Here is a 21134-nt window from a genome sequence, read left to right on the forward strand (position 1 = left end):
GGGAGGAGAACTCAAGTGATGTCAGCCCTGAGGAACTTGACTTCTGGCAGCGGAGCGTCTCGGGGCACCATCTCGCAGCTCCCGCCGAAGTTTCCCTTTGGGCGGCGGCAGCCCCGGTGCGCGCTCGGCCGCGCAGGCAGCGCCGGGCACCCCCCTCCCCGGCCCGGGACACCCCTCCGGCAGCAGCCGCGGCGTGGCGAGAGCGGGCAGCGAGCGAGCGGGCCGGGCACCGGCGCAGCCCCCGCCGTCCCACCGCCGTCGCCCCGCGGGTCCCCGTCCCCGGCGGCACCCGACACCGCCGCGCGCTCATTGGGCGGAGCGGCCGCCCCGCCTCCCTCAGGACGGCGAATCAGGAGGCGGCTCGGCCCGCCGGGCACCGAGAGGCGCTGCCGTGTGGCCGAGAGCGGCCGCCGCTCAGGCTGAGGGCCCGGCCGCCCCGCCCCCGCGGTCCCGCCCCCCTCCCCTCATTGATATTATCGCGGCGCGGCGCGGGCGGCCCGGCTGCAGTCGGGGCTGGCGGGCGGCCGGCCCGGGGGGGGACTCGGGGAGCGGCGCGGAGGAGGAGGCGGACGGGAAGGAGAAGGAGAAAGAGGAGAAGAAAAAGAAGAAAAAAAAAAAAAGGAAAAGAAGAAAAAAGACGAAAGGCATCCGGGAGGGAGGAAGCGCCGAGCCAGAGACTAGCGGAGCGAATTCTCCACCGTCCTCTAGCACCCACCAAGAGGCGGCAGCGGCAGCGTCTAGAGATACGTATACATATATAGCTAGAAATATAAAATCATCCCGCTCCTGCACCATGGTTTTCCAAAGTAGGCTTCCTTCTTGGATTATTTTGTGCTCTATCTGGCTGTTCCGCTTTGCACACACGGGGGAGGCACAGGCTGCAAAAGAAGGTAAGGTGATGCGGAAACAAAAGTTTGGGCTTATTTATTGCTTTTGCACACGAAGTCTGTGTGGTAGCTTAGCGGAGGAGCTGCCTGCCGCTGGCGGCTGCTTGTCACCCACCCCCCTTAAAAAAAAAATAGACATTTTTTTCTATTGAGGTGGGAGGGAGGAAAGAGCAAGGCGTTCACGAGGGTTGTGCGTGTGTATGTGTGTGTGAGCCCGGGACAACTGCGCCTTTGCTCTCGGGAATGAGGTTTGCGAGGCATTTGCACGTGATGAAAAGGCACGGGGGTAGGGAGGCAGCCCCCGGCCCGGGGATCCGTGCAGGGGAGCCTCACTCCCCTGTGAGCGCAGCCTCAGTCCTCCTGGCCAGGTGCGGGGAGGGCAGGTCGCCTCGCTGCTCCCCGGGCGGGGGCTGCAAAGGTTGTTGCGGGGGGGACACGGAGTTTCGGGGCTTGGGACGTTCCGAGGGAGACAGGGCAGGGCGCGGGGCTGAGGCTGCGGGGCAGCTCCCCGCCGGGGGCCTGCGGGGCTCCGGCCTCGCGAAAAGGAGCATCAGGGCGCAGTTTTGCACCGGCCGGGCGTGCAGGCTGGGATGCGTTTGGAGGGGGGAAATATACATCCTAGCGTCGTGTCTCTGCAACGTGTGTGCTCTCCGCCAGCATCGCTGGGGAGAGGGGGAGGCTTAGAGATGGATGGATGGATGGATGGATGGATGGATGGATGGATGGATGGATGGATGTCTCACACCGTTTGCGTATCGCAACGGGTCTCCCCGATTCCCATCACTCCAACACTGGGATCCGTATAAAGCGGACCCTGGAGATTCGTGTCCCTCGCTCACAGGGAAGAAGCGGGCAGTTTTCTACCAGAGACTGATGGAGCTGTATAAAATCAATCCACAGAGCCCATGTGGGAATCTCTTTTTTCTCACGCTGAGAAAATCCGAAATGATTTAAAGGAGTGCCCTGCTCGCGTTTGACAGCCAAAGGCGAAAGTCTGTCTCCATCTTCGGGGGAGGGGTGGGGGACGACGACAGGGAAGACAGAGTAAGAGGCTTTTTCGGTGTCTCTTGTCTCTGCGTACGTATGTGTTTGGGGTCGCCCCCCCCAGCTGGATACATCAGTACTTTTCATCAAACTGTTGGCATGCAGTAAAACACCATTCTGAGCTCGTAACTGGAGCTTAGAACGACCCCTCAATTGAAATGTCCTCTGCGTTTAAGAGAAGGCGGCGATGGCGAGGTTAGAGAGGGAGAGGAGAAAGCGTTTCCTCAGCGGGGTTTCTAAAGTTTATCTGGAGGGGCTGTAAAGCGCAGAGACCCCCGCCCCGGGGGGCACTAACGCGTGCCCGGGGGATGGGGAGCGGAGAAGGGCCGGGCTGGCAGGCAGGGAAGGTGCGGGATGCTTGCCCCGCTCCGCCCTGGGGATTACGCGGCGATCGGTGCTTGCTGGCGGTAACCTGCCTCGCGTTTGTGTGCGCAATACGTGTCTGTGGGCATCTAGACACACAAGCGTGTGCGCGTATAACGCGAGCATGGTTAAGCAAAGGCAGCTTAGCCAAAGGAGGGTCGGGAGGGGGCGAGCGGCAGACGGGGATCGATAGCGGCTACCTGCAAGAGCAGAAAACTCCCGCGGAAGAAAGAGCCGGGGGGGAGAAGTAACTTTGCGGCTGCACCCCCGGCCTCTCCGAAGGGCCGGTGGCGGCAGCCGCCCCGCGTGGCTTCCCACCGCTCCTCGCTGGCTACGGAAGAGGGATGCGGGGAGGCTAAGAGGCTGAAAAGTTTTCCGACTTCCCTTTCAGTGGCTGAATAAAAGCCTCGGTGGGATGCGGCAGAGGAGCGGGGCAGGGTTCGCCTGGCTGTTACCTGCGGAGCCTCTGCCGGGACCCTCGGGGCGAGCGCAGCCGCGGGGGCACCGGTGGCTGCAAGCCCTCGGGGCTCCGTTCCCTCTCCAAAGCGGCGGCTGCGGGGCTCGGGACGATTGTGGCGGGTGCGACCGCGACACCAGCGCTCCAGCCCCGCAGCCCCGCGCAGCGCCCGAGTTGGGTGCGCGGCCGCGGCTCCCCGCGGAGCCCCTTCCCCGCGGCCGCGTCCCGCTGCGCCGCCGAGAGGGGTCTAGAGCGGCGGCTTTGTCCCTGCGCGGAGCAGCCCCCCGCGGGGGCACCGCGCCCGGGCTCTTGGGAGGCTGCGCGTCCCCGCGCGGCTGCCGACGAGGAGCGCGGAACGCTCCGCATCCCCCGCTCCGCATCCCCCGCTCCGCATCCCCCCAGCCCGGGCCGGGAGCGGAGCCCGCCGGCCTGGAAAGCTCTTCGCCAGTAACTTTCGGGGCCACTCGGGAACGCCGCGTTTTCCTTGCAAGGGGTGTTTACGGAGCGCGGTTTTATCTCTGTTTATTTCCTTGTTGTCATTTCTTTCTGGGATGTCCCCACCCGTTGCTATGTAATGGAGAATTGCTACCACATTAAAAAAAAAAAAAAATATAGCCATGGGACGTTATGCTGGTGCTGAAATGGTTAAATTTTTGTGATACCTTTTTTCCAGGACCATTATAAATGTTCTTGTTTAACAAACCACCGCACACACCACCTGCTTTTGTATAGAAAGTGTTAGGAAGTAAAGCCCCTTGAATCCAGGCTTAATGAAATAAGCAGATAATCTTTCTACTGAGAGACTATCGAACTTCCTTAATGAGCGGTTCCACTTTATTACTGACACACAGGCCTGGAAGCTACCGTTTTGTGTTCAGCTAACATCCCAGATATTGCTGTATGAACCCTTAAATAACTATTTTAGTCATCTCATCTTTCTAATAGCTCACTGAAATTTTATGTTAAGTTCTACTAGGAGAAAGGGCTGAAGTCAGAATTATAAACATTTCAAAAGACCCGACAAAAGTTGCTTCAGGTTACATCCTTAAATCATGCATTGAAATATCAGTACTTAAATGCTATGTGTAAAGTTATAAATAGCTTGGTAGCTAAAAATACACTGAATAGATTTAAATTGGAAATGTTACTTTTTATGTAATGAAATAGAGCTATGAAGTAAAATGTGCAGCTTTGAAGAAGGAATCTTGAAAGTACCGAACCTAGAAATATGGTTGGTCACTCCACAGCTTTCACTGTTTGAAATAAGGCATTGCAGCAAATTATTTCACTTTTTTTTTCTTGACATCGTAGATTAACATACATGTAATTTGAAAGTTGTATAGAAACTAGCAACAATATGCTAGGAAAGAAGCTTGCAACTATAATAAAAATAGATGACATATTAAGAAATACATGTTTAGAGGTAACAGAGTATCAATAACATAACCTCCAGCATGTACTCTATAATATTTAAGACTTGATTTACTAGGCTGTGATTATCAGCTTCTGGAGATGGGGTTACATTTAGCTGAAAAAAATTGCACTGCTACTAGAACTCATGCCTTTTATTCTATAGAAGAGTCACTGGGGTATAATGACATGAAAATTTTAGGAAGCCATTACCATAAAGTGAATTGGTCTGATTTTGTGTATGTAGTATTTTAGGTATGCAAAGTGTGAGGTAATTGCAGAGTATTTTGTTTTCTGTATCTTTGGTTGTCATTTATTTATACAATTACTGCTTTATCATATAAGGAACATATTTTTTTTTCTTTCCAGCTTGCAGTACTACTTCCAGTAAGGGATAGACTGGCCCAGTCTAAATCAGTTTGGAAAAGTGTTGAAATACTGGTGTTAATTTGTTTGTTTTAAACTCATTGCAATAACCAGCATATGGGAAATGTCCTTCCTATGACAGAAAAGATGAAGGGGACATGAATCTTAATGACTGATTAGTAACACTTTAAAGCACAAAGAAAGACAATACACTTGGATTTAAGCAATGGAATTGTTAAGATTGATGTATATCCACTTATATGTGGATGTCATATAGTAATTTAATCATCTGTTTACAAGTAAATGCGTAATTGTGGTTGCAGATAATGTTTTTAATGATATGAAGAAAAAAATTAGTTTGCTAAAAAATTGTATTATCACTTTTTTATTCAGATCTTGCTCTTTACTTTTTTATTACCAATTATTATATTTAACAAGTAGTGGAAATTCTTCTTTTTATCCTTCTTTTTAGTAATATTGCTGGACTCTAAAGCACAACAGACAGAGTTGGAATGGATTTCTTCTCCTCCCAATGGGGTAAGTACTCCAGGCAAAAATTAAGTTCCTGAAGATAAGTAGTTATTTTACCAAACCAACCGAAAGGCTTGCTTTAAACTAGCTCCCCTACATATTTATCTCAGTAAATGTACTGAGTGTTTATGGCACTTCCATTTTTAGAATGGAAAAAAGCATACCTCAGATTAGAATGTACAAATATTAACTAATTAAAAGGAAGCGGCTCTTTAAACTCACCTAAATTTTCTCAGTAGCTTTGTGTTTTTATAGCGTAACTATTTGTGCTGTACCAGAAAGCTTTGTATATTTATAACACAACATTTAAAATAACTCTTTCCTTCTTCCTTTCTGTATGGAAACTTTCTAAAAATATGTTTTTCATTTTCTGTATAATGGATGATCATAAATTTGTTTACGATGTTTTCTTTGTAATTGAATAGCACAGATTGAAGTGCTGGAAAATAAAAACATTTATACTGCAGATGTGATTGAAATGACATTCCAAACTTGAAACATCCGCAAGTCTTGTGGAGCTTGATATCTGGAACTTGGCACCAATTATGTGGTTAAGACCACCTCTGACTTGCTTACAAATTAATCTCATGGTATTCCATTAAATGTACCACTGTAAAGTACATCATTATAAAAATTGAGAATTTTAGAAACAGTGATGTAATTGTCTTATTTATTATATACATAAAATTGAGAAATGCTGCTTTCAGTCTGAATTCAAAGTCATATAAACCCCTTTGTTCCTCATGTATTGGGGAAGAACATTTTCAGAAAGATATAATGACTATGTTGTTCTACCTTAACTCAGTCTGATAAATTGTAAATTACATGGACAATTCTTGCTCATGGAAGAAGTCTTGCTGAATCCATTGCGACTCCTTGCATGAACAAGGACTTGGGGGATCAGGCCCTTAATCTTCAGCGCATTAAGAAATCTGGAGCCAGAAGAGCGTGAAGTGTGAGTAGGGATATAAAAGTGTAACAAATCCTTTAAATAAGAAGAATGAAAATCTGAAAGTGTCTTTCTTTAAAAGCAAGATCGTAAAATCAATACAAGCATAAACTGGAAACAAATCTAAGGACTTCTGAAAGAAGGTAATGAGAGCTCAATGTGTATGATGGCTAATAACCTCGGCATTAGTGTTTTGCACTGATTAAAGCCTTTATCAGAGGTTTTTGAAAGATTATCTTGGGGACAATTGTAATAGGCTAACCTGTAGATAATGAAAGACATGTCAACACATTTTAAACGTTAGCATACTGAAAGATGAAAGTAGAGTCAAATTCAACAAATAGTAAAACAAGACTTTCAGAGGTAAAGCAAATTTCAATTAGGAATTAAAAGAAAATCAAAACTAATGGCTGGATTCACATGCATGAAAATTTTCAGAAATAGTTGCCTGTAAATTAACGTAAGAGTATCGTTTTAATAATGTAATTTTGAGAATAAATGTTTTTCTAGTTTTAAATGCTGAATTTTCTACTATGCAATAAAGACTTCATGGGAATAAAGACAGAAAACTTTCTTGAGAGAACCACAACATCATCACAATATGGACTATATCAGCCAGACACTCGTTAAATGCCTCATTCAACTGCAAATGTTACATCTAACAATAATCTCAGACATTGTTAAGATAACTAAGAAATTACAATACCAAATATTGAAACCAATAGAACAGGACACATTCAAATGGAATTGCACATATATCACCATATGGTTCAGCAGGACTAAATAAAGTTGAATTTTCTTGCTGTAAAAGCTGTCGCTGAACTGATCTATTTAAACATACTTAATGAAATATGACTTCAAATGGCATAGGTGAAAATATGTCCTAAAGTACCACTGTATTTTTTTTCCCCTGCAGGGAAGCAGGTACACCTCCAGTAGGCTAAGTGAAATAATAGGTCTATGATTACATGATTGAATCTTATTACCTTAATTTTTTGGAAAATCATAGTCCACAGCTTTGGGAAAATATGGGAAGATAGACTTCAGTGTTTAATGCTAGGGATAATATAAAGTAGGACTTCTTACGGAAATTCAATGGTTTTTATTTCCTTGACTGTAGCATAAGAATCTTTCTCATACTAGGTAGCCTCTTGTAGTGGGATTTTTGACTCCAAGAGGGCTCATGTATTATGAAAAATGGTTTGATTTTATTAAATATATTTTGTTTGTTTTTTTTTTTTGGTTTGTCTTTCTGTTGGTGTTTTTTCGGGGGGGGTGGAGCAGGAGGGGTGTTGGAGATTTGTTTTGATGGAACGGTCCACATCAAAATTGGAGGAGTCAGATTCTGTTCAAAGATATGACACGTCGTCGAACTGGAATATCTTATTGCAGAATCTGGCTTGATGTTTTGAGGGAGGACTGCTTACAGAATATACAAAATAAATAAAACAAACCCCGCAAAACAACTCAAAACAAAAAGTCACCAACACTACCTGCTATGATAAATATCAGTAAAGTTTTAGGCTTTGTTCCTGGTTTGTCGTCTTTGTGGTGGTTTTTTGTTGTGTTTTCTTTTCTTTTTTTTAATTTCTTTTGACTTTTTGTTTACTTGCTTTGTTTGTTTTTCAGTGTGTGTGAGAGCTAAAAACCTCAGTCCAGCCCCCTTTTTTTCTTCTTTTCCTTGTTTGTAGTAGTTCTTGCAGAGCTGGAAAAATATCTCCATCATAGAATTATTTAGTCTGAATGAATAAGATACTAATCTGTTCTGAGATTTATATAATTTCATCTGCAATCAGTTCAGTTAACTCCATGAGTATTTAATAATATATTTAAATCATTTAATACTATGTGCATATATAATACCGTACATGCCACATCAGTATTAACTGTAGGTCTTTGAGATGCACTTCGATATTCACAACTTAAGTGCATTTCCGCATCTGCAGCTGTGATATTTTTTGTGGTGATAACTTCCAACACCAATTCAGCTACATATGCTTTTTCTTGGAGCTATAGACCAACATTAAAATGATCAAATTTGCTGTTAAATAGGCTTGCATGAACCATACTATATACAGCATGGTTCCTAGTTTGGGAAACCAGTGCTTGGTTTATGGTAACCAAGCATACTTGATTACCAGTGTAAGGAATGTCAGTGGGTGCTCCGTTCTGCAGAGGTGCCTAGTATGCTAGTCCCACAAAGCACTTAAGCACATGCTTACCATTTAGCTCATAACTACTGTCATTGATCTTAAGCCTGAGTTTAAGTGCATTATTGACACAGGGCCAGAGGGCTAAGCGCCATATGGAAAAGCCATGGTTGCCTATGTCATTGGGTGAGGGTAGCTCAACCTCCTCCCCTCTGGTTTCTGCAGCAAATTAGATGTTACAAGAAATGTCAAAAAAAGGTGAGAGACGTACTGTATTGGTTACACCTGGGTAGATCTGCCTGGTTGATTTCAGTGGAAAGTTTGCCATTGCCAGTGGTGCACATTCAGATGCCACCAATGGCCAGGTCTACAGGGCTGCTACAGGCTTACCAGTTTGTTATGTAGGTGGTATCCTAAAGAGGTAACAGTAGCAAAAATCAGGCTTTGAACCAGTAAGCTTTCAGTCACATGGGTTGTTCTTAATTATACATGTAATCTCATGGTTCATTTGGACTCCCAACTAAATTAAGTTTGCTCCTTTAACATGGTTGCAGCCACTGAACAGAATGTGAGGTGTGGAGCTCTCGCTTACCTTCTTTTAGTTTGGAAGTAGAAAAGAAGGTGGACTGAGTAAAAAATGAAATTACCATAATGTTTTTTTGCTTTCAAATTTTTAATTCTGTCTGTATTCTCTTGGCTTCTTCCTTTATGCCACTTTCATCATATAGGAATGAAAATTTTATGGCTTGCAAATTTCAGGACTCAGTCCCATTCTTTCTGTACAACTGAAAGTTTAACTCGAACTTTTGTGTCCACAAGTTTTATGTACTGTAACACCAGGCAATTTCAGTTTCTAAGAATTCACCAATTTTAGGTTTCTCTGGAAGTGACGCTGCTTCCCTCTTTTTGGTCTTTGCTTATCAAAACTGTCATGACCTCAACGAAATGCAGGAAAACCCAGCGTGTAATCAGAACTTGGTACACTCAACATCCTTCTCTGAAGCTTGCCCTTTACAACTGTGCCTATGATATAAAAATGATTTTTAGAAGTTATTTCTATGTAGGAAAGACATAAAGGGAGAGAGACTGTAGTTGTGTTAATATGTATTTTCTTTCTTTGGGTACTTGAGAGTATTTTAACAATAACCTATTTTTTAGGAAGCCATACTGTAAAAAAAGGTGGAAGGGGAAACTTGAATTGTATGAAAACTTTAAAAATACACAATAGTTACATCTGGTGGTGTACTTGTTTTGTATTACTAACTGTTTGTTATTGTTTTAGTGGGAAGAAATTAGTGGACTGGATGAAAACTACACTCCTATACGAACATACCAGGTATGCCAGGTGATGGAATCAAACCAAAACAACTGGCTTCGGACTAACTGGATTGCAAAAAGCAATGCACAAAGGATTTTTGTAGAACTGAAATTCACTCTGAGGGATTGTAACAGTCTTCCTGGAGTCCTGGGGACTTGTAAAGAAACTTTTAACTTGTATTATTATGAAACAGACTACGACACTGGCAGGAATATCCGAGAAAACCAGTATGTAAAAATAGACACTATTGCAGCAGATGAAAGTTTTACCCAGGGTGACCTTGGGGAGAGAAAAATGAAACTTAACACAGAGGTGAGAGAAATTGGACCTTTGTCCAAAAAAGGATTCTATCTTGCATTTCAGGATGTAGGGGCCTGCATTGCTTTGGTCTCTGTCAAAGTCTACTACAAGAAGTGCTGGTCCATCATTGAGAACTTAGCTATTTTTCCAGACACAGTGACTGGCTCAGAGTTTTCCTCTTTAGTTGAAGTACGAGGAACTTGTGTCAGCAGTGCAGAGGAGGAGGCAGAAAACTCACCGAAGATGCACTGCAGTGCAGAGGGAGAATGGTTAGTGCCTATTGGAAAATGTATCTGCAAAGCTGGATACCAGCAAAAAGGAGACACGTGCGAACGTAAGTAAACGTTCAAGTTGTTGTAATATGTACATTATAGGCCATGTTCTACCAGCTTATTTTTTTTTTTTTTTTCAAGAGAAATATGTCATCCATTTGCTTTTAAATTTCTTGCACCCTCAATCTGTAAACTTCACACTGGCGAATCCAAAGCAGTCAGCTCTTCTGGATATGGAAGTCTGCAGTTGCATGCTGCCTTCTAAAATTTAAACAGGAACATTTAAAGTTGTATGAAGTACAAATATAGATTCAGGATTAGCATTTTAAACTGGTTAAGGTTATATTCCTTGTACCTCTTGCTGAGCAAGTCATACCTAACATAGAATGTTGTGTTAATGATCTTGGATATGCGTAGTTAAACAATTAGTCTTTCACAAGGTCTGTGACAGAATTATAAGGAAAGTAAAACTGAGGAAGGATGAGGTGTGCGTAGTAATGGGAAGAATACACACACAACAGCTGAGCTTTGTGTCATAAGTACATACAAATTCAGACTGCCACAGTATCATTTCAGATATTTCAAACAGTGTATAAAATTTCCAAAGTATTGGGATTTTTTTTGCTGTAAGTCAAATACTGGAAAAAAGTCCCCACATATCTGCGAAGAGGAGAAACCTACAGAAATAAAGCGGGCAACAATCACTGAGTCTGTCTATGTGGGGACTTAAGAATCCTCTGCAAAGTATTATGAAAACCCTGGAAAAAAAAGTAGGTATATCTCAGTATTAATAATTTGTACTTAGGGAAAAAAATCCCAACATAATTTTGCTCTTCACAAGATTTTACCAGGCAGTTTGGTACAAGGTGAAATGAATGGAATTGATCTGAGTCTTGTAGCCTTGCACAAATCTTTCATTGTTCTTTTGGAAAGGGATGAAGGCTTATACACTGTGGAGGGTGATCTCATTAGGAGTAATCGTAATATGAATAACTGCCCCCACAAAACCATTTGGTAGACTGTATTAAAGCTCTGTTAAATGTATTAAGCACTGTGTCCCATGGAAGGCTGTTTTGAGATTTTCTAATTTTTTTTTTTTTGAGAGACTGACTTTTTTTCCTTTTCTTAGTTAACTTGCTCTTGGTTACAGACCTAGTCATGGTTGATGTAATTAGTGTATTAATTTTATTTAACTTGCAATAAAGGAGAGAAAGCATCCAAAAAAGAAAGTGTATGTTGGGAAGTGGGTGGGGGACAGATGTTTGGTAGCTAGTATTCAACTAACCTGTTTATTAAACACACTTTTAATTTCTAACCATGCTGATGTTGACAAAAGAATTAAATGATAACTTGAGCATAGTAGCGTGCTCATTTGCAAGAACACTTCCCATTTTTGGCTTGCTTCCAAAGCAATCGCTAAGAGAATAGACTACTTTGGAAACAGTCCAGAGGATCATTTATGGTATTTTTCCTCTTCTCTTTCAGTGATCCTGTTAAGAGTTTCAAAACAAACTCTGGCTCCGTATTGAGGCAAGTTAATGTATTTGAGAGGGAAAAGGTGGGAGGCAGGCACTTGCTGAATGCGCGCCGTTGGCAGCTCTGAGTCAGAATGATCTGGGTGACTGTGGCGCACAATAGTAATTGCTGTCTGTGATAGTTGTTAGCCGTGTCTGTGCTCAAGGATGTTATTAAGTATGATCAACTACGTAGTGACCGATAATACAGCTGGCACACTGATACCACGTCTGTTTTTTGTGACAGATATTGAGAGAAACTTATCTGAACATTGACACTAATGCAACTGGCTATCTGTTACTGTCAAGCTGTGCAACAGATCAAGCAGAAGCAAGTTGGCATGTGCTTTCTTAACCCAGAGCTTTTATAGCCCTGTCTGAGGGCTCACTTCTGCAAATACTTTGTACCTGGCATGCTGTGTGACTTCTTTGGGACGGCTCATGGCAGAGAGCACTGTGCTCTATCAGGATGGGCAGAAGTCTATGATTCCTCTCTCATGCTTCCTATAGCTCAGCTGAATTAACTGAACACAATAGGAGGGTCTTTTAAAGATACAGAATAATACCTTATCTAGCTGCATTGTAGCAAAGGTAGGAGTAGATGGTCACATTGTATTCCACATGGCTCTTCAGCCTGTAACTCAGTGGGGGATTTTCATTTGTGTTGTGCTGGCTTGATTGGCTGGCAGTGATTGAAGAATGTGTTTCTTTTGCATAGGGCTTCTCTTTTGTGTGTGAAATTTATTGAGTTCAGATACTAAAACAATTGAATTTTGATTTATATGCTACTCTGCAGTAGATGTCCTGCCAGAAGATTTTTTTTGTTGTTGTCATAGTTGCGTGAATGTAAGTAACTGGTAATGCTGTAAAGAATATGGAGGGAAACAATCACGAGGTATGAAACAGAACTTGAAAACTTGAGCTCCTTTGTGTTCTTTCTTCAGTGCTTGGTCTTCCAAGCTGAACTGATCTCTTTCTGGGGGGGATTTACACTGATTACTTCTCACGGTAGGTGTGCCAAGAGTCTGTGCCACCTCACTGATCTATCATGATAACACACATACATAAGAAGGCTAAACTCCAGAAAGCTCGCAATCATCAGTTAAAGTAAAATCTTTAAAGACGAGTGAAACAAACATAAGAAAACTAGATAAGCCTCTGAACTCTGAATTGCAGATTCTTTGCTTATGTGCAAGGACACTATCTCCTCAATGCTAATCATCTACTGATGGTGACACTAGGCTTAGATGTGAAAGATGTTTAAAGGATTTTCTTTAAAGGTACCTAGTAAAGGCACCAGAAAAAATAAATTAGAAATATATTATATTAATATATTATATTTAGAAATATTTAGTTCTTCCAACATAATGCATTACATTTGTGCTGGCAAAAAAGCCCCCGACCACAGAAGCCCAATAAAGTTCTCACTAACTGTAGCAGACTCCAAATAGACCTGACTTCAATTTTTTTCTTGCAATGGAGTCTGGTTGATATGTTGTGCATGTAAGGGCCACACTGTGATCAGTGATTGGTATTTGAAAGAGAAAATAATACTGTGATAAATTCTAGTGTATCGTATTTTCCATCTGTTTCGTGTTAGTTGGGGGTAGACAGAAAGAGAATTAAATTTATTCAATGGGAGCAGTAGAGTGATATTTCAGAAAGTAGGAAACATCTCTTAATATAAGTGAAATGAGAAATCACATAGATGATTTGGCACCAGGTCAAAAAATCCAGAATTCTAGGGAAAGCCAAATGGATGTGTTTTACTGTTAAACATTTTATAATACCATATGCATTAGCAGTTGTTTTATTGGCTCTAAAATGGGGAGAGGATTGGTATTTGTGCATTTTATCTCGGTGAGGTAAAAAGGGGAGCTACAGAATTTTCTTCCCAGACTCTGTCATGTGCTGTACACTGTGCCAGACTGCAAGCTGCACCTGTTCCTTCTTTATTTCTTCTTGGGACAAACTTTTATATCTTGATTTTGTGAAATAATATTTGATGACCTATCCAGAAACCAATTTTGCTTGGCTTAGTTGTGGTAAAGTATATGTTGTATTCTTTTGTTTGTTTCATTTTATTGTTTATTTTTTTAATATTGGTCCACATAGGAGCTGATGTGCCACAAGTTTACTGGTAGAGGGCAATGAGTTAAGGGGGGAATTTGAATAAGTTGTCATTTAAGAAAAAAAATGTTAGCAAGCTTCTAAAAAACCCAAGTTGTGCATATTGCAAATTCGGTATAGAGCTTAGACCAGGTAATGTGTCCCAAAATCTGTGGATGACCTGCAGCATTTTCAACTTGAAAATGTTTTGCTTTGTTGGAGAAGGGGCAAAATGGTAGAAAACTTTCTCAATGGCTTTTATATCAAGAGTCTTACTGTTTCCTTTTTTTGAAGAAGTTACCTTTCTTCCATTTGCCTCCAAAACTACTCTAGGGAAGAGAAAGTAGTTATTCTCAGCAAATTGAACCAGAGCAGAGAATGAGGATATCTGAGTCTTGTCATTTTCTCTGAAGCCAGTAGAAGCTTAACAGAGTTTCTACCTCCTTCCCTTTTTGTCCCCAAACATATTAAATATTTCTTCTGTCCCTTTTTAAAGAGAGGTCATCGTGATATCAGGTCCCAGATACATGATATATAGGTTGTTTGTTTTTTTTTTTTAAATCAAATAGTTCCTATGCAGCTGTAAGTATCTTTCCAGAGTATCCTAGCAAGGTTCAAAAAAATATACCAGTTACTTTTAAGGTGAAATTAAGACCTTATAGCCAGATGATCAAGAATATTGAAGATGTTTTTACTATGAAATGCAGAGCTGCAATTTCTGCTTCCAGCTCCCTAGAACATTAATGTCTTGGCTTTCTTTCACCCTGAAGTCTTCTGACTGCCTTTCGTGTTGGAGAGATGAGGATATATATATTTTCCTGCTCTCTCTTTCTTTTGGAACAGTCTGGTGTTCCTAAAGAAGATTATTTTCATGAATATGTCAGTCTCTGTAAGTCATTTGGGTTTCTTTGACCTGTGTTGTCCATGTCCTTCAGCCTATTTGATGTGTCAACACATAGAAGGAGAGGAGAGAGAAGCCATGTCTACTGTTAAACACATCCTCTTCAAAGAGTGGCTTCCAAATTAAATCATAATATATGGCTTGTGTTCTCAGTAGTCAGTGCTGGCCATCACCTGGTTCTTTTATGCTTCACAGCTTTTGTTCCCAGTCTCCGCTGGGTTGGGTTGCCTTAAATACTGATTGTTTGCTTGTTTGTTTTGTATTATTCCTTTTCCTGAAACGTCTAAATTTGTTCCATTAGTATGATTATAGGCGATGTTAATATGAAGTGATCAAGTGGTGGAAGCAGTCAAAACCAGCTATAGTTCTTATCCATAATACCATCAGAATGATCCCTAAAATGAGTTAACTCAGAGCTAGTGATGGGTTTAGTTGCCAATGAACTAGTTGTTTTTCTCCAGAAGGGCTGAGAGGAGTGAAAAAGCATATGCAGGTGGGCAATGAGGAGCCCAGATAAGAGGAGTGGCTTTGTTGGATAAGGTAGTTGACAGTAGAGCTCTTTCCCTTCTCCAGCTTCTCCCCAATCCCCCACTCGCCATTCCTCTTCACAGATTCTGTTGTCTCCATGAATTAAATTTTTTTTAACTTAGCTAGAACTTTGCTGAGTATCAATTCCTTAAACTAAATGTATTGTACTTCTTTGGTTTGTTTTTGTTAGCTTCACTGCTGTGCACAGATTTTGGAAACACAACAAAGCCAGCAGTGAAATTTAACAGAATTTTAGTAATTTCTCCTTTAGTTACAGAGGAAGCACTAAAGCTGTCTTTTTACGGGTCTGGGATGCCACTGCTGAATTAGCTACGGTTTCTGAACAGCTGGGCTGTTAACTCCTTAGCCATAAAGCCTATCTTCTGTTTGATCTAAATGAAACTTTAGTTGGTATTTAGAAATAGAATCTTATTGTGTCGAGTCTGTTGCCCAAAACCATACATCTTGCTTCTGAAACAAACTTTTCTGCCCAGAAATAATCTGTAAAAGGTGCAATAGGCATGTAACAGCTTTGTTATAATTTTCTAAGTGTAGAAGACTTTCCTAGATGAAAAAGCAACTCACGTGCTATGAAATTCTCATGGTGGTGGTGTTTGCTTTTTTGTATTGTTCCCCCTCCAGGGTTTCTGTTAACTTCTGAGAATTAAAAAACAAAAAAATCAATTTAAATATTCTTTCATTTCTGAGTACAAGTGAGAGATGTGACACATACAGTCCTTGTTAGGGAAATCTCACGTGTACATGCATTGCATTAAATGACTGTTAGCTTTTTAAGAAAAAAACCCAGACAGGACAAATTCCAACACGCCCCAGCCAGAAAACAAGGTTCCATGGACTGAAAAAAAAAAGGATACTTAGTAGGTTATTGAGAAACTGAAAGTAGAGATCATTACATGGAAAAACTGATCGCAGAAAAGGGACAAATATGTGAATAAGCATTTTAATCTACTTCATGTGTCTGTAAGACATCTATTATATGGATGGTCAAATGCTTTACAAAGTTGTTCAAACATACTGCAGTTGAAACTATAAATTGCTCTCTGAAAGCAATGAACCTTAATCATAGGAGTGAAGAGGAGGCTCTTATTTGAGAATTGTGATAACCATACAGAGGCCTGTATTTGGTACTGCAATTTAAAAAAAAAAAATTATGTGAGCAAAATATTTGCTTAACTAGATTAGCTTTTATATTTTGCTGCATCCCAAACTTCCTGTTCCCCTGAAAATACATGTGCCCCATTCCCCCAACAGTTCATATGTACTAAGCAGTATTAAATCTTTAAGAATATCTTATGTTTTTGCTTGAGAAACTGTGGAGATAGATAGTTTTCTCTTTATGTGGGTTATCAGTTAGTATCGTGCTTCTTACTACTTGAACAACAGTGTAAAAATTCATCGTTGCTTCTTCTCAGTGTTAAATCTTGATGTTTTCTCTGTGCAAGCTGCGTCTACAATGCTAATTTAGGTTTTAAAAATAAGTTGTACGCAGCTTGTGATTTAACACTTTTAAAGTTGAAAACAGGTAAAACATTTTCAAATTAATATCTGCAAAATCAAAATAGATCTTTTCAAATGTACTCAACACATATACTTTGTATATAACATGAGTGTGTTGGTTTTTTCTCCCTATTAGAAATACTATAAATACTAATTTATTAATACAAGTTTAAGACCGGAACCAAGTTAAGAATAAAACAGTTTGTGAGGGGTTTCCTTAAAAGAATTAGAGAAGTATGTCCAGGGAGCTTATTAAAAGCCACATGTTCACATGTCAGAAAAAATATGTTGATGTTTTGTCTTGTAAACCTTCACAGTAAGTTGTGGCATCAAGGAGGGTGAAAAAAAGGCAAGTTCATTACCCATCTTTAATTTCATAAAAAATAACCTCTCTTTATAGGATGATATATCGAATTGCTTCTACAACATTGCATTATTGAGAAAACTGCAGCAATAGCAAATATATTTAAGACGTTTGTATGAATAGTCTTCTCCTGACTCTGTTTCCTGTATCTATCACACTACTCTTGTCCCTAATATTAATGATAAATATGTGTTACATGTGAAAGCGAATGATCCTAGTAAATAGTTCATGGCAGAATCTTTCTTTTCTGTGGAAATCTCGTATTTAATTTCTTGTTCTCAGGAATATCAGCAGTATGTCTGGTGACTCTGCTGAAGGAGTGTTCTTGTGTACTTTTCCATTAATGACTGTTTCTGACTTCATCAAGTCTCCGTAATAAACACAGCATGCCAGCGTACTGGAGTGTGACTGTGTGGTACTTAAAACTTTTTTCCTTATATCTCTTTTTCTCCATTAAGGAAAATTTCTCCCTTTAAGGAGAAATTACCTTTCAGAAGCTATTTGTGCTTAAGTAATTTTTGCTGAATATTAAGCTAATTTATAAATATTATTCAGAATGTTAAAGGCAGCCTAGTATAAAGTTTGTGTGAAATAAGAATTGGGCTCAATTATTATATTTCTAGAGTACTGATCCAGCCAATACATGTACCTCTACACCTTTATTTAGCTGGGTGGCCCTGCTGTCTGTCCTAAGGAGGATAAAGTTTTTCACATCTGTAGGAAACATCAGGTTTTTTAGTCCATGTAAACTGATACTTTAACTTTTTGGTTTTTATGGTTTGGATTAGTTACATGTGACTCTTTGCAAGACATGGTTCTCCTGCAATAATATCAAGCGTTTTCCTAATAAAGGCTAATTAACTGTAGTTGTTAGTATTTTCTGATACCTGGCATACCTCAAATGTGCGTGATTGATGGATAAAAAGGAAGTACATGATTAAGAATTATAATTACTGTTATTACTTTGAAATTTATTTAATATACGTAAATGCAAAGATTACTTCTCACTGTAATTGTGAAATAAGTTAAGGGTTAATTCTGAGAAGCTGAAGCAAGTCTACAGCCCTGGCTTCCTGGTTGGCTACTTATATTTTCATTTCAAACAACAAAAATAAATATGATAGCATGTATTACCATAAACATTCTGTAGAAAGTATAAAAATGGGCCTCCTGCTATTCAATAAACAAGTTATGACTATTTTAAGGAAGTAATGCCTAACACAGAAAACTATCTGTAGGACTACAGGCAGAAGCATCATCATTAAAACTTAATGGCAAGAATCCTGTTAATGTGCTGAGAATAACATCATGTGTTAATATTTTCCTACTGAGGAAAGTGCTGAAGCATGTGCATAAGCTTCAGACTTTTAAGTTGATGAAACATGTTTCAATGCATGTTTGATTCGATATACTTTTCTGAATTGTAAGTATTGTGCTGGTATAAATGTTTAAAGAGAAGCGGACATAAATGGGATTCAAAAATTCTACTGATGGTGCACAATATGTATAAACTCTAGCATAATTAGTTGCTATAGCTTGTTATTATTCTTTCCTTACATTTAGTGAATGTGAAATATCACCCAGCCTAGATGACTGTTGTTCATTTTCCATTAGATTGAACACAGCGGTTTGAACTAGGGTGGCTCTCAAAAGTGATACTTGGAAGTCTTCTGGCAAATAACTGACATGGTGGCCTCATGTATGTGACCTGCTGTATGTTCACTTCACCATACTGGGTATATCCTTATGATGTGACTAAATTGCCGGTTTCCCCTGACACTTGATAGGGCTCATTTTTCTCAAATGACCATGTATATGCTTTTCTTCTAGTCTTATGATATAGTGTACATGTTTGTGTTTCTCTATGTCAGAGTTGTCTATCTACTTCTGATGGATCATCAAGGAAAAAGTCAGGAGTTATTTGGAGCTTGACTTAATGTCCTATTCCACCCCACCTGAAAAGTTAGTACTACCTGTGAACACTAACCCTCCAAATCCCTCAGTTTCTCAGTTTACTAGTTAGTCTTCATTTATGAGCAGTAAACATGGTATTATTGTAAATTCCTGAATGTACCATATTTTTTCTTTTTACACTAAAGTAGTGTATGGGTAGATTTTGAGAACAAATTGTACATTTCATGAATATCTATGTGGTGCCTATTTGAATCAAACCCTTTGTGTCTGCAGAGGGGCGTTGTTGGTATTGAGAATCTCATTAAATCTCTAATTGAAAATCTTGGAGCCTTTGCTTACTGAACATGAAAATGCTTGAAGAATGTTAGCAATTGAGATTCTATAAGTAAAGTTTATTGTATTCCTAAAAGTTTTGCAGTTTGTGTGCCAAACAGTTCAGCTCTGTTGATTCTGGAACAAATTACATGTTCAAAAATTTGCCTGTGGAACATGGTCTGAGTGGGCAACATGTGGCTGTGATCACTGATCATATTTACATGATCTCATTCAACTCAAATTTTCCAGGCTTAGGTCAATTATTTTTCTTGCTGAGGAGAATTTTTGCTTGGATCTCTTGCTTCAAATAGGGCATGCCTATTAACCAACATGCAGTCACTGTTTTATTAGCCCCTGCTGAAACTTGCTCTTCTCATAGTCTAGCCTTTAGAACCATTCATATAGAGCAGTGGGTTCCAGTCTCTTAGGTTCCGAGCTTCCTTGTAAATATATTTAATATATTAAATACACACACATATATAAAATATCTAAAACATTTATCTTGGATATATGAACTCTTGTGTTTCAAAATGTTGACTTTTTTATTGTTTGATTTGTTTGCACAATATGTGTAAGTTTTTGAGATGAATGGTAGAACTGAAAATCTTCTGCTAATGTTTTGTTTGTTTATAAGGCTGATGTGTTTGTATGTCAAAGCAAATGGACTCGTATTGATCTTTTCTCTTGTTTCTTTTAGACCTTATAGGTTTGTTTGAAGTCTTAAAATATTAAATCAGAAAATGTAATTAGTTAGAAAAAATATTACCTGACACCTCTTTTGTTTTTTAAAGATCATCTTTGATATTTCATTTTTAGTGCTGCATAGAGATACTTTTGTAATGCAATTGGAATCCTTTTGAAGAGAGGGTCATCTTACTTGATTTTGTTTTGTGGGATCAGGCTCATGATACAGTCTCTTGACTGAAATCAAACATTGAGTATTGTTTGTTTGATTTCTTGTATTTCAAAATGCCAACATTTTTTCCTGATCAATTTATTTGCACAGTAAATAGATTAGGTAACTTTCCATTTTAATTTTTGTCTAGCTTTGTCAGGATTTTTGTTCTGTATCAATAGCTCCTCAGTAAAAATTAACATTCTTTATTTTCTATCTTGAATATAGTATTATTGTGACATCATTTTGCTCTGATTGTGTAAGGACAATATATTTATACAGATAAATGGACAATTTTCAAAATGTGGGCAGCTTTATTGACAATAACCATAAAAAAAAGTACTGATAAAGTCCCTCCAAATGATACCTACAGGAAATGGACTTTGTTTTAACTGCCAACAAATCGCAAGGCTCCACATTGTCACCTAATTATCTCACCTGTAGAAGTCTCAGCCAGATTTAATCTGCAGCCTGCTGCTGTGAAGTGTGGAGGTATCATGTGCTTAAAATCATAAGCAGGGTTGAAAATCAAATCCTCCAGTGCAAGGGCTATTTGTGATTTTGATTTGTGACTGTCTCTGTAGTTCACTTTCAGTTATCAGTAGTTGCATATCGCTTAATTTTCTGATTAAAGGGGCAGTTCTTTGGCTTTACGATGTGTATGGTTGTCTGTTTGCTTTTGATTGTCAGTTAAAATAATTCTCTGTTTGGCCAGTATTAAAAAAGTCAGTGGAATTGCTAGCAAGTAATGCCAGTGTACGATGGAGAGAAATAACATGTTTTTAAAACATGCTTTTTCTTTTGAGTGTGACAGAGGAAGAGACAATGACATACCTATTTAGGATCTTTCACATTAAAGATTTTCTGTCCTATGTAGAGCTACATAGTCACTGCATTACTGTTGTAAAAATCATGTATCCAGGAAAGTAAGATTCAAAATTGGATGCCACAAGTAGAGATGAGTATTGTATAGAAAGTAAAGCACATGCTGATAGTACAAATGATGTTCAGGTTTTGAATGAGGAATTT

The 21134-nt window shown here is 39.9% G+C and overlaps 1 protein-coding gene across 5 annotated transcripts in view; it reads left to right on the plus strand.

Moving 5' to 3' along the window:
• Positions 1 to 637: 637 nt before the first annotated feature.
• Positions 638 to 21134, plus strand: part of EPHA7 (EPH receptor A7) — a 173396-nt gene continuing 152899 nt past the window's right edge. For 3 of the 5 annotated variants that reach the window (XM_069851177.1, XM_069851175.1, XM_069851176.1), the window contains exons 1-3: positions 642 to 890; positions 5000 to 5064; positions 9440 to 10109. In XM_069851177.1, the coding sequence (XP_069707278.1) occupies positions 794 to 890; positions 5000 to 5064; positions 9440 to 10109 (832 nt within the window). In that variant the 5' untranslated portion in view covers positions 642 to 793. Of the gene's footprint in view, positions 891 to 4999; positions 5065 to 9439; positions 10110 to 21134 lie in introns of all 5 variants that reach the window. The other 2 variants (XM_069851178.1, XM_069851179.1) reach the window with 1 other exon arrangement.

Source organism: Phaenicophaeus curvirostris, chromosome 2 (assembly GCF_032191515.1).
Source record: "Phaenicophaeus curvirostris isolate KB17595 chromosome 2, BPBGC_Pcur_1.0, whole genome shotgun sequence".
NCBI lineage: Eukaryota > Metazoa > Chordata > Aves > Cuculiformes > Cuculidae > Phaenicophaeus > Phaenicophaeus curvirostris.